Raw genomic sequence first — 12,883 nt, forward strand, 5'->3', positions numbered from 1 at the left:
ATTTCCGCGAAGTAGAGATGCGGAAGTAAATACACTATTTTTTGGCTATGAACAGTATCACAAGCCTTCCCTTAACACTTTAAACCCCTAAATTACAATTTCCCATTCCCTTAGCAACCATTTAGATTATTACTCACCATGTTTATTTAGTAAAGTTTATTTCAAAAAATATTTATTAAAGGCGGATGAAAGTTTGGCGATGACATATGACATCATCGGGCAGGAAAAACCATGGTATAGGGGAAAAAACCGCAAATATTTTTTAATTAATATGTCATGGTCCATCTAGTCTGCCCTTATACTATTTCCTTTATTTTATCATAGGATGGATATATGTTTATCCCAGGCATGTTTAAATTCAGTTACTGTGGATTTATCAACCACGTCTGCTGGAAGTTTGTTCCAAGCATCTACTACTCTTTCAGTAAAATAATATTTTCTCACATTACTTCTAATCTTTCCCCCAACTAACCTCAGATTGTGCCCTCTTGTTCTTGTGTTCACATATAAATAAACTTGTTTGGTAAAAAGAAAACTGGGATGAATAAAGCACGATTCAATTAATCGCGGATAAATGGGTTACACTATAAAGCCCGTGAACCTAATTCATAGGCTTAATAAAATCTCCTTCAATCACAGGGATTCCTTAAACCGAAGGAGGAATTCCTTGCATCGCAAGAATTTTTCCATCATCGCCTTTGCTTTTTCTGTGCTCTTCACGGGCAGCGCGGTAATTCGCCAGCCTTAGATTCCAAAAGCGATAGTTTGCGTCTTTTTTCTTTTCTCCCCTCTCAGCCACCGTACTCAAAACAACAGCAAGCACAGGCTGAAGCGAAACAATAAACGCCGGCGAACCAAGGCGAAAGCTCAAGTACAACGCATGCGCTGTTACGCCATTCCGGTGCTGGGATCCCCCACATAGGGCGGGAATTCAGGCGGTCTTGCCGTGGTAGCGCGCGCGCTTTTTTCAGCTTTGCTTCCCTCTGTTTAGGTTTTTGATCGGCGGATCGCAGCCATGAGCCTCTGGGTGGACAAATACCGGCCGACCTCGCTCTGCAAAGTAGATTATCACCGAGAGCAGGCGGTGCAGCTTCGCAATCTGGTGAGAGGCGGGCTCTTTTTCCCCCCTACTTGGGGAGGAAGGAAGGAAGAGGAGAAATAATGTCCCGTTGCAATTTAGGCATCCCCGGGTGCATCTCCCTTTGCTCCTCCTTCCTCTTCAAACTCGCTTTTGTTGCACTTTTGCTGCCTATTTCTTTAGCCCTTGGAAATTCTTTTATTCCCGGTGTGTGTGTGTGCACTTTTCAGTGGAAAACAGGCGTTTTTCCAAGTCACGAAGTGATTTCTTGCAAAGTCTTCTCTCTAAAAAGGACACGTGTTAACATCGTGTTTGTACGTGCAAGAGACAGAAACCTGCGTGTTTAACCTCTGTGTGTGTGTGTGTGTGTGTGTGTAGCGGGAAGTCAAAGGGAATCCAACCCTTTTGGGCCGCCCGGACTTTCAGTGGCTTTGGGTAGTCAGCTACGGTTGCCCAATTTAAGGGGTGTGCACAAGCGCACCATTGTGCCTTCTGTTCCTGCCTTTCTACTAGTTTTTTCTCATCGTTCCTATCATCCTTTTCCTCCCACCTAGGACTGTATGATTGTAACTTGTTGCTTGTATCCTAAGATTTTTATTAATATCGATTGTTTCCTGATTGCTTATTTGACCCCTATGACAATCATTAAGTTTTGTAGCACAGGATTCTTGACAAATATATCTCTTTCTTTTATGTACACTGAGAGCACATACACCAAAGATAAATTCCTTGTGTGTCCAATCACACTCTTGCAAATGTGTTGTTACAACACATTGCCTATGTGTTGTAAAGAAACAAGTTCATAATTGGAGAATGCTGTTGGTTTTATTTATTTTTATTTTGTCAAAATATGTACAAGATAGCACGTATTGATGTAAACATAAACAAAAGCAAAGTGGGTACAGGTAAATTTAGATAATAGGACAGTAAGACAGGGATGATAGGCACAATAGTGTGCTTGTGCATGCCCCTTACAGACCTCTTAGGAATGGGGTGAGGTCGACTAGACAATCTAAGGTCAAAGTTTTTGGGGTTTGGGGAAGAAACCACAGAGTCAGGTAGTGCATTCCAGGCTTTGATCACTCTTGCTGAAGTTGTATTTTCTGCAGTCACGTTTTGAGAGGTTTACATTGAGTTTGAATGTATTATGTGCTCGTGTATTGTGATTGAAGTTGAAGTATTCATTGACAGGTAGGACATTGTGGTAGATGATTTTATGAAGTACATTTAGATAAGATTTAGATTAATTCTGTTTATACCACTGGTAAAAGGCACTCTGCATCTCCGAGGCTACCTGAATCTATAGCAATTTTACCTTATTGGAAGCAATCTTTCAATAGTTATGCTCTGGAAATTTTCTGGATGGATTATTGCAATGTATTGTACGCAGGTAGATGATAGATAGATAGATAGATAGATAGATAGATAGATAGATAGATAGATTAGACAGATTAGACAGACAGACAAACAGATCAATCCAGAAATTGTGAGTGCACCAGTGATGAAGCTTCCATAACTTCTGGGGGCAAGACATTCCATTGTTTATTCTCACTTTCAGGAAATTTCTCATTGGTTCTAGGTGGGATGTTTGTTTGATATGTTTCCATCCATTGCTTCTTGTGTTGCCCCCTGGTGTTTTGGAGAATAAATTGTCCTCTCCTTTGTGGCAGTTTCACAAGTATTGGCTATAATATTTATTTATTTATAATTAATTAATTAATTAATTAATTAATTAATTTTATTTATTCAATTTTTATGCCGCTCTTCTTAGACTCAGGGCGGCTTACAACATGTTAGCAATAGCACTTTTTAACAGAGCCAGCATATTGCCCCCACAATCTGGGTCCTCATTTTACCCACCTCAGAAGGATGGAGGGCTGAGTCAGCCTTGAGCCGGTAATGAGATTTGAACTGCTGACCTTCAGATCTACAGTCAGCTTCAGTGGCCTGCAGTACAGCACTCTACCTGCTGTGCCACCCCGAATCTATTAATTGGACTTGTATGCCGCCCCTCTCTGTAGACTCGGGGCGGCTCACAACATATAGCGAAAAACAACAGTAGTTATCCAATTAATATATTTAATAGTTCTTAATATTCTTCTGCCTTTAAAACATTCATTATCATTCATTCAGCAATCACACTAACAACATTTGCTCCAGTACTTCTATCATGTCACCTCCTTTTCTTCATTAGACTACACCTGTGATGGCGAACCTGTGGCAGGCGTGCCCAAAGGGGCATGTGGAGCCATGTCGCCTGGCACGTGCAGCATTGCCTGTTCCTCTTCCAGGTTTCTGGTGCACATGTGCATCCAATGATCAGCTGGCCTTTGTATGTGCCACAGTGCTGGAAACCAGAAGAGCTGGCCTTTCATTTTCTGGCATGAGCATGGGCGCACGCCAGCTGACCAGTATATTCCAGTTTGCGCATGCCCCTCAGGCAACTACTCTTCCTGGTCGCAGCCCATGAACATGCACGTGAAGTGCTCCCTTTTTGGCACTCGGTGCGGAAAAGCTTTTCCATCACTAGACTAGACATGTTCATCATATGTTTTAGCATTTAGACACCTCATCTAAATTTTTCATGAAGTTTTTGAAAATTACTGGGCCCAAGATAACCTTGGAGCACCCCACTGCGTATTTTTTGTCCATGTAGACATAGTTCCATTAAGAGTTACAAGTTGAGGTAAAAACAATTCCATAAAAACAAGTTTAAATCCAATACTTAAAACTGTCCATATTCAAATAAAAAATCCCAGAAACTCACAAAGCTCTCCATCCTTGAGTGTAAATAACACTATTATTTTTGTTGATTTCAAATCTGTATCAAAGATTTGACATGTTCAAGATCTTGGTCATTGAGATGGGGTCAAACATTGAGATAGGGACTAGATGGGATGCGGTTGTTCGCTCTCTACATGGGGCTATTTTTGAAGAGTGTTCAGAAACTTCAGATCGTGCAGAATGCAGCTGTGAGAGCAATCATGGGCGTTCCCAAATATGCCCATGTCACATCAACACTCCGCAGTCTGCATTGGTTGCCGATCAATTTCCGGTCACAATTCAAAGTGTTGGTTATGACCTATAAAGTCCTTCATGGCATGGGACCAGAATACCTTAGGGACCACCTTCTGCAGCACGAATCCCAGCAACTGATTAGGTCCCACAGAGTTGGCCTTCTCCGGGTCCTGTCGACAAAACAATGCCGTCTGACAGGACCCAGGGGAAGAGCCTTCTCTGTGGCGGTCCCGGCCTTATGGAACCAACTCCCCCCGGAGATCAGGATTGCCCCCACCCTCCTTGCCTTTCGCAAACTACTAAAAACCCACCTCTGCCGCTAGGCATGGGGAAATTGATTTCCCTCGGCCGTCCCGTTTTATGTATGGTTTGTTTGCATTGTATGATTGTTTTTAAATTAAGGGTTTTAACTGTTCTGTTTTTAATAATTGAATTTGTATTGTGTATTGTTGTGAGCCGCTTCCAGTCTTCAGAGAGGGTGGCATACAAATCTAATAAATCATAATAATAATAATTTTACAAGAGAAATGGTTACCAAAACCATCTGCATGCATATTTGTCTTAAAATTTAGATTAGATTAGATTTATTGGATTTATATGCCGCCCCTCTCCGCAGACTCGGGGCGGCTCACAACAATGGCAAAACAGTACATAGTGACAAATCCAATACCCACCAATCCAATTACAATTTTAAGCTAAAAAATTCATAAAAACAACCCCAGAATATATAAAAACAAGCACACAATCAATCAAACACCAGAACAACATGGGCAAGGGGGAGATGTTTCAGTTCCCCCATGCCTGATGGCAGAGGTGGGTTTTAAGGAGTTTGCGAAAGGCAAGGAGGGTGGGGGCAATCCTAATCTCAGGGGGGAGCTGGTTCCAGAGGGTCGGAGCCGCCACAGAGAAGGCTCTTCCCCTGGGTCCCGCCAGATGACATTGTTTAGTCGACGGGACCCGAAGAAGGCCAACTCTGTGGGACCGAACCGGTCGCTGGGATTCGTGCGGCAGAAGGCGGTCTCGCAGGTATCCTGGTCCGGTGCCATGAAGGGCTTTATAGGTCATAACCAACACTTTGAATTGTGACTGGAAAATCCCCAAGTTTGCCAACATTTCAATTATTTCATATATTTTTGCTTCACCAATTTGGGGCCTCAAAGAGATGTTGAGAGTCCCGGAGCTGTGTTTAATAGTACTGATGAATGGACAAGCATTTATATTCTTAAGTATCCCAGCCATGTTATCAAATAGTGATTTATTAATAACATTACAGTTTCTCTGCAGGGAACATGAGTTGTGGATATATTTAGATCCAACTCATTGCCCATTAGAAATAAAATGTTAGAATAATGCAGTATTAATGTTTAATTCCCATATGCTTATTTCCCATTGGAATGTAAAAACTGAACTCTTATTTTGAACTATGGCCAATATGGTTAAATGAGGAACTACGGTATTTGAAGATGGGGATTTGTTTTACTTTACAGTTAAGATTTTGAACGTTCTGTAATAAATCTCACGGTTTGGATTTTGAAAGTGCTCTTTATGTTTTAATCTCAGCAAGACATAAAATATTTTCTTAAAAGGTTTATTTATGAACATTTATACCGTACTTACGTTCTCCTTTAAATTAGAAAGTATAAGGTTTTTGGACTGGAAGATATATATTTTTGGCAGGCTTAAGTTACAGCATCTCTCATTGTAGCAATTATTCACTACCCTTTGCCATTTCTTCCTCTTAGACTTGATCCTTCTGATGCTAGATGGTATTTCAAATCTTATTTATGGAGATGTAATACATCCCAGGATAACTGTTTATGCCTGACTTGATGCCTCTATACAAGATTGTGTCATGCCAAAGATGAAATATAAACACATCGTATACTTCCAGAATAAAATTTGAAAGTGCTTTCTGGCAAAGCTAGGGATGAAATGAAACTGCTTATGAATGAAAATAATCCATTTTAAACAAAACTCATTCTTGGCCTTTATGAACTAAGACAGATCAGAATGTAAGATCTGGTGAACCTAGTTTTAATTGAGTTCTATACAACAGCCTGAAAATAAAAAGGCACAGTCCAAATTAAATAACCTCAAAGTGTACCTTGTGGGGAGCTATGATATTTGAATTTCCTATTTTAAACCTAGTCTTCAGCTTACATTAAATCAAGGCTTTGTTAGCCAGGAATTTTTGAATAAATGGATAATATTTGGGCTATAAAACATGCTAAAACAGAAACCTTGATCATTACAGTTCATAGTGGCTGGGTTCACAGGATTTACTAATCCAAAAAACAAAACACTACCCCATGTTTCACTCAGTTATGAAGCCCAATATAGTTTTGCCCTGTGAATAAATTTTCATGGGAATATAAGAGCTTGCATTATGCTAAAGCAAGCTATTGGTTCATTTAAGCCATCATCAACTAAATTACTTAGAATTTAGCTTGAGAGTGTTATACAGTAATCCCCCGGTTATTGCGTCCCCGACCATTGCGAACAGGGTAATTTGCGATTTTTCAACCCGGAAGTCAAAACACCATCTGCGCATGCGTGCCCTTTTTTCTATGGGCACGGATGCGTAGATGGCGCCCGGCAGATCAGCTGCTGGGCGGCTTCCCTGGGTCTTCCCCCTCTTGCTGGCGGGAGGGCGAGCAGCGGGCATCAGCAAGGAGTTTCCCCACCGCCCACGCAAACTCCTCGCTGCCGCCCGCCCTTCGCCCGCCCACGCCGTTCATTCTCGCCGCTTTCCAGCTGAGTCCTGAAGCGAATTCGCTTCAGGACTCAGCTGGAAAGCGGCGAGAGCGAGCGCGGACAAGCCGTTCGCTGGCGCTCACTCTCGCCGCTTTCGAGCTGAGTCCTGAAGCAAATTCGCTTCAGGACTCAGCTGGAAAGCGGCGAGAGCGAGCGCGGACAAGCCGTTCGCTGGCGCTAGCTCTCGCCGCTTTCGAGCTGAGTCCTGAAGCGAATTCGCTTCAGGACTCAGTTCGAAAGCGGCGAGAGCGAGCGCGGACAAGCCGTTCGCTGGCGCTAGCTCTCGCCGCTTTCGAGCTGAGTCCTGAAGCGAATTCGCTTCAGGACTCAGCTGGAAAGCGGCGAGAGCGAGCGCGGACAAGCCGTTCGCTGGCGCTAGCTCTCGCCGCTTTCGAGCTGAGTCCTGAAGCGAATTCGCTTCAGGACTCGCTAGCGAGGAGCCGAAGATTGGGGGCGGTGCGGCTGTTTTAAAACGTCGCCGCCGGCATGGGGGGCTTGCCAGCACCCCCCGGACCCCCAACCCGGGTTTGGGGGGCTGCTAGGAAGCCCCCCATGCCGGCGGCGACATTTTAAAACAGCCGCGCCGCCCCCAATCTTCGGCTCCTCGCTAGCGCTGCGGAAGTTAAAAACACCATCTGCACATGCGCAGATGGTGTTTTTACTTCCGCAGCGCTACTTCGCGAAAACCCGCTCGTTGCGGGGGGTCCTGGAACGGAACCCTCGCAACGAGCGGGGGATCACTGTATATGATTCTGGCAAATTTGGTTTAAAAAGAAAAATTCTGCTATTGAACTCTAGTTGTGAGATTCAGCTATTCTGTATATTGCTTCTTGAAAATTGACTTCATACTGTAACTGTCATGCTGAATATTGACAGCCCCAGAGACATTCTAAGTCATTCAGTAATTAAATAGTTAATAATGTGTATTGTATAAGCTCCACCTCATTATGATGTAAAATCCTGCCACATGATACATTCATCATTTCCTCCTTGAAAAACTCCATTTTAAAATCTCTCTTCTCTCTTTGTCTTCAACGATGTAACATGCATAGAAGATGCCTCTGAAAGGCATTAACTATATTTTCTTATTTTCATAATAAAAGTAACTTCGTTTGAAAGCTGTTTCTCTACTTTAATCCATCGACTCTCAGATTTGATTTATTGTAGTCCACGCGGGCTATAATTTATCTACTAAATCTGTCAATATTACTATACCTGTTTTGATTTTTGTTCCACAAAAGTCCCAAGGATGTGGACGTGCCAGGAATCTCTTAGGACTCGCAATATATATTGACACCTCACAATGGCTTATCCTCTTGAACTCTATACAAATAGTCCTCAATTTATAACCATTTATTTAATGACTGTTGTGGTTCAGCCTGAGGCTGCTCAGGGACCGGCTGTGTCTCTGCTGGCTCCATGCCCGGAGGAGGATGACAGCGAAGAGGAGGGAGCTGAACAGTCGGACGGGGGAGAGGAAAGTCAGGAATGGGATGAAGGAGAACAGCATGAGAGCCCCGGGGGGGGGGGGGGGGCTCTCCCCAGCCAGTAGCTTGGAGTCATTAGGTGATGAAGCACAAGCCGTCATTGACATGCGACAGAGACGTTCAGATCAAAGAAAGGAGCAATTAAAGAAGTATTATCAGCACTGAATTAGGAACAGCTGGGCTTGGGTGTGGTCCTCCTTAGCAGAGTTTAAAAGGCAGGCAAGCCCTTGAAGCCATGTGGAGTGTTATCAGTTGGAGTTATGGTGTCCTGCTTTGTTCTCGACGTCTCTGTTCCTGGCTTGTGGCCCAGCAGTTTGGAAGACCCGTGGGAGGTGTAGGTCTGCTATCTACAGCCTCATCTTGGCAGCAAGAATCCTGTATTGCTGCATGGACTTTTGCCTTCGTGGATATATTTGAAGATACAGCGTTTTCCTGTTTGTAAGGACATTTTCTGTTCCCTGTGTTTTTCTTGAATTTTATAAACTGCCTTTGCCTTTTACCGGTGTGTCTGGCTTCTCTTTTTGGGTTGTTATTGGCTTCCGGAGTGACCCAGGCAGAACAATGACCATTCAAAGTTACAACAGCACTGAAAAAGTGACTTATGATCAGTTCTCACACTTACAGTTGCTGCAGCATCCTCACAGTTGCATGATCAAACTTTGGCAACTGGCATGTATTTCCAATCTCAAGGTCTCATCTCAAGGTCCTGGGATTGTCATTTGCAACCATCTAGGGCTTCTGACAAGCAAAATACAAGTAAGGGGCGAATACAAGTGCACTAGAGTGCCTTCCGTCCCCTGTCCTATTGCTCTCCTATATCTCCTATACTTTTCTTCTATCCCTACATCTCTTCTTCTATTCTTTCATTCATATGTTCTATTACTATACCTTCTTTTCTATTATTTCTTAGATATATTTTACTATGAGTATCTCCTCTATAACCTTCGCCATGTATTTTACTATGTGTATATAGATATATACCCACTAAAACCCTCATTGTGTATTGGACTAAATAAGTAAGTAAGTAAGTAAGTAAGTAAGTAAGTAAGTAAGTAAGTAAGTAAGTAAGTAAGTAAGTAAGTAAATAAATAAAATCAATGGGAGAAGCCAGGTTCACTTAACAATAGTAGTGATTTGCTTAATAGAATAGAATAGAATTTTTTTTGGCCAAGTGTGATTGGACACACAAGGAATTTGTCTTGGTGCATATGCTTTCAATGTACATAAAAGAAAAAGATACATTTGTCAAGAATCATGTGGTACAACATTTAATGATTGTCATTGTTAACAATTGTGGCAAAAACATATATACTTAAGACCCACCTATACCGCCAGGCATGGGGGATTTGAGACACCTTTCCCCCAGGCTTATTATAATTTATGTTTGGTATGTATGTGCTGTTTGGTTTTTAATTATGATAGGGTTTTTAGTTTTTTTTAATATTAGATTTGTGCCAGTATAATATTGTTTTTATCGTTGTTGTGAGCCGCCCCGAGTCTTCGGAGAGGGGCGGAATACAAATCTAATAAATTATTATTATTATTATTATTATTATTATTATTATTATTATTATTATTATATATAATAAAATCAGGTATGATTCACATAACATCTGCCTTGTTTACCAATGGAAATTTGGGTTTCTGGTATAAGTAATATGTCCTTGACTTATGAATAAAGCACCAGTAATCTTCAAGATATAGTTGAAACCATCTGAAGGCTTGGTGGAAATTATGTCTAGTAGGTGACCACATTTTCTGTACAGTGAAATCTAAACATAAAAGTAATATTTTCGTGTATGCTCCATTTGACAGGTTCAGTGTGGTGATTTTCCTCATCTCTTAGTTTATGGGCCTTCGGGAGCCGGAAAGAAGACAAGAATAATGTGTTTACTAAGAGAGCTGTACGGTTCTGGAGTAGAAAAACTGAGGATTGAACATCAAACTATAACAGTAAGAAATATATTGAAAATAAATCTCTTTAAGTGTTCAAGGAAATTGTATATAGAAGTTGAGCTTTTAAAATAAGCATCAGTCTTATCAGGTCCATTGTTAGAATATTTTCAGCTTATCAATGAGAAGTGGTTACAAGATGCTTTGTGGAATATGTCTTAAATCTGTATTCATTTGATTACTGCTTTTCGTGACCCCGCACGAATCCCAGCGACCGGTTAGGTCCCACAGAGCTGGCCTTCTCCGGGTCCCGTCGACTAAGCAATGTCGTTTGGCGGGACCCAGGAGAAGAGCCTTCTCTCCCCGGCCCTCTGGAACCAGCTCCCCCCCAGATATCAGAGTTGCCCCCACCCTCCTTGCCTTTCACAAGCTCCTTAAAACCCACCTCTGTCGTCAGGCATGGGGGAATTGAAATTTCCCTTCCCCCTAGGCTTATAGAATTTATACATGGTATGCTTGTATGTATGAGTGGTTCTTTAAATTGGGATTTTTTAGATTGTTTTTAATATTAGATTTGCTTACATTGTTTTTTTATATTGTTGTTAGTCACCCCGAGTCTTCGGAGAGGGGCGGCATACAAATCTAATAAATACAAATGCAAAATACATTTCTTTTGTATGTAATTTTTCTTATTTACATATTTTAAATGCAATAACAGAGGCAGTTACAATTAAATTGAGGGAAAAATTGCAAAGAAAGAAAATTAGAAAAAGGAAAGATTGAATAAGAAAAAATATAAAGAAGTTATTTCCAGTCTTCATCACATTAAAATAAATTTTATTCATCACCCTCTATAGTGATACAAACAAATATTTCTTCTTCCCCCATTCATTCTCTATTTAAAACTATAAATCACCAACTGTCACAAAAAGTCCTTAAAGGGTTTTTTATCTCTATTATAGAAACATAGAAGTCTGACGGCAGAAAAAGACCTCATGGTCCATCTAGTCTGCCCTTATACTATTTCCTGTATTTTATCTTAGGATGGATATATGTTTATCCCAGGCATGTTTAAATTCAGTTACTGTGGATTTATCTACCACGTCTGCTGGAACTTTATTCCAAGGATCTACTACTATTTCAGTAAAATAATATTTTCTCATGTTGCTTTTGATCTTCCCCCAACTAACTTCAGATTGTGTCCCCTTGTTCTTGTGTTCACTTTCCTATTAAAAACACTTCCCTCCTTTAACATATTTTAAATGTTTCGATCATGTCCCCCCTTTTCCTTCTGTCCTCCAGTCCAGACTATACAGATTGAGTTCATTAAGTCTTTCCTGATACGTTTTATGCTTAAGACCTTCCACCATTCTTGTAGCCCATCTTTATGACTTGTGGTAGTCAAGGTAGCATTTAGCATTAGCATAGCATTTAGATTTATATACTGCTCCACAGTTCTTTACAGCCCTCTCTAAACTGTTTACAGAGAGTAAGCAATTGCCCCCAACAATCTGGGTTCTCATTTTACCGATCTTGGAAGGAAGGAAGGCTCAGTCAACCTTGAGCCTACTGAGATTTGATCTGCCAAACTGCTGGCAGACTGTAATCAGCAGAAGTAGCTTGAAGTACTGCACTCTAACCACTGTACCACCAAGGCTGCTACAATAATTGTGGTACTCACAAAAAAACTATTTAATTTTATATAGTGAATTCCAATATCTTATAGTAAAAGTTTCAATTTTACAATTTTTTTCAGAACTTTAATTCATTTAGAACTTCCTTTGTTGTTGTTGTTGTTGTTATTATTATTATTATTATTATTATTATTATTATTATTAATTAGATGTGTATGCCGCCCCTCTCCAAAGACTCGGGGCGGCTCACAATAGTAATAAGAAACAGTGGAACAATGGAACAAATCTAATAATAATATATATATAAAAACCCCAACAATTAAAAACCATACAGCACATACATACCAAACATGAAATATAAAAAGCCTGGGGGAGATGTCTTAGTTCCCCGATGCCTGGCGATACAGGTGGGTCTTTAGTAACTTGCGAAAGACAAGAGGGTGGGGGCCGTTCTAATCTCCGGGGGGAGTTGGTTCCAGAGGGTCGGGGCCGCCACAGAGAAGGCTCTTCCCCTGGGTCCCGCCAAACGACATTGTTTGGTCGACGGGACCCGGAGAAGGCCAACTCTGTGGGACCTTATCGGCCGCTGGGATTCGTGCGGTAGAAGGCGGTTCCGGAGGTTCAAAATCTTGTGTAGCCTTTTCCATTTTTAAAAATTCTTTAACTTGCAGTTAAGCTTTATTTTGTTCAGGAATATATATACCTTTTAGATTTGTCATTCTGAAGCCCTCTTAACAGCATCAAGATATTTAAATAAGCAATTTCGAAAAGTAATTAGAAGTGAGATTAAGAATTTAGCACCCTTTAATGGCACTGGCTGAGATTGCAAGCTTGATGATTAATGTGTCTCCGAGCACTCAGACCTGCTGAAGACGGCTATTTTGTAGTCTCCTCACAAAGAGTGGTCATCTCTGCCTATGTGTGGGATATTCTGTCGTCTCCTTATCTGTGGGAGGTTCCAAAGAACCAGCCTACTCCCTTGTCCTTTGCCACGGTTATAGTCTCCTGTCATGTGTCCA

At 41.3% G+C, this 12,883-nt stretch overlaps 1 protein-coding gene across 1 annotated transcript in view; it reads left to right on the forward strand.

The window, feature by feature from the left end:
• The first annotated feature begins 867 nt into the window (after positions 1-867).
• The window catches only part of RFC3 (replication factor C subunit 3), a 43,084-nt gene continuing 31,068 nt past the window's right edge, over positions 868-12,883 (forward strand). The window contains exons 1-2 of the mRNA XM_070751701.1: positions 868-1,102; positions 10,153-10,290. Of these exons, the coding sequence (XP_070607802.1) occupies positions 1,016-1,102; positions 10,153-10,290 (225 nt within the window). The 5' untranslated portion in view covers positions 868-1,015. The remainder of the gene's footprint in view (positions 1,103-10,152; positions 10,291-12,883) is intronic.

This window comes from Erythrolamprus reginae, chromosome 4, assembly GCF_031021105.1.
Source record: "Erythrolamprus reginae isolate rEryReg1 chromosome 4, rEryReg1.hap1, whole genome shotgun sequence".
NCBI classification, from domain to species: Eukaryota; Metazoa; Chordata; class Lepidosauria; order Squamata; family Dipsadidae; genus Erythrolamprus; species Erythrolamprus reginae.